The sequence below is a fragment of the Plasmopara halstedii genome (genome assembly GCF_900000015.1).
Source record: "Plasmopara halstedii genome assembly, contig: Scaffold_1211, whole genome shotgun sequence".
Taxonomy (NCBI): Eukaryota; Oomycota; class Peronosporomycetes; order Peronosporales; family Peronosporaceae; genus Plasmopara; species Plasmopara halstedii.
In genome coordinates, this window is record NW_020188126.1 from 637,753 (window position 1) to 638,224 (window position 472).

Here is a 472-nt window from a genome sequence, read left to right on the forward strand (position 1 = left end):
TAAAATATCAAGACACTAGAGATCCCCAGCAGCGTATGTTCGAGATAAATATATGCTGATCGACAATTACACCTAAGCTGCTAATTTTTGGGTATGTTTTAACTTGGAGATATGTTATTAGACCTCAAATCAACCTACTCAAGGCAGAGCCGCCTGGATTTAAATCAGTAGGTTTTCCTACGGCATGTTGCCCTGTTGTGGCCGAGCACCCGACAGATGGTGCACTTGTATGCCTTTCTCACTTTTCCGCCAACCTCATCATGGGATCTGATGCGTCGTTTCCATCGACGACCTGCTTGTCAAACATACGCTGCTGGGGAGATACTAAGGTCAGCTGTAAGCAAATCGTCCTCAGGGAGATACTAAGGTCAGCTGTAAGCAAATTGTCCTCAGGGATCTCTAGTGTCTCGAGATTTTCTTGGTACGAGGCCATCTCCATGGCACACGCCTTCAATGTAACGGTGAACCAAGA

General features: G+C 46.0%; 1 protein-coding gene across 1 annotated transcript; it reads right to left on the reverse strand.

Moving 5' to 3' along the window:
* Positions 1-238: 238 nt before the first annotated feature.
* Positions 239-439, reverse strand: PHALS_00815 (uncharacterized protein; the record flags this gene model as incomplete). The annotated part of the gene is made up of 2 exons (XM_024730553.1): positions 239-292; positions 326-439. The coding sequence occupies 2 exons, from the start codon at positions 437-439 to the stop codon at positions 239-241; spliced, it is 168 nt and encodes a 55-aa protein (XP_024580819.1).
* Between the last annotated feature and the right edge of the window lie 33 nt (positions 440-472).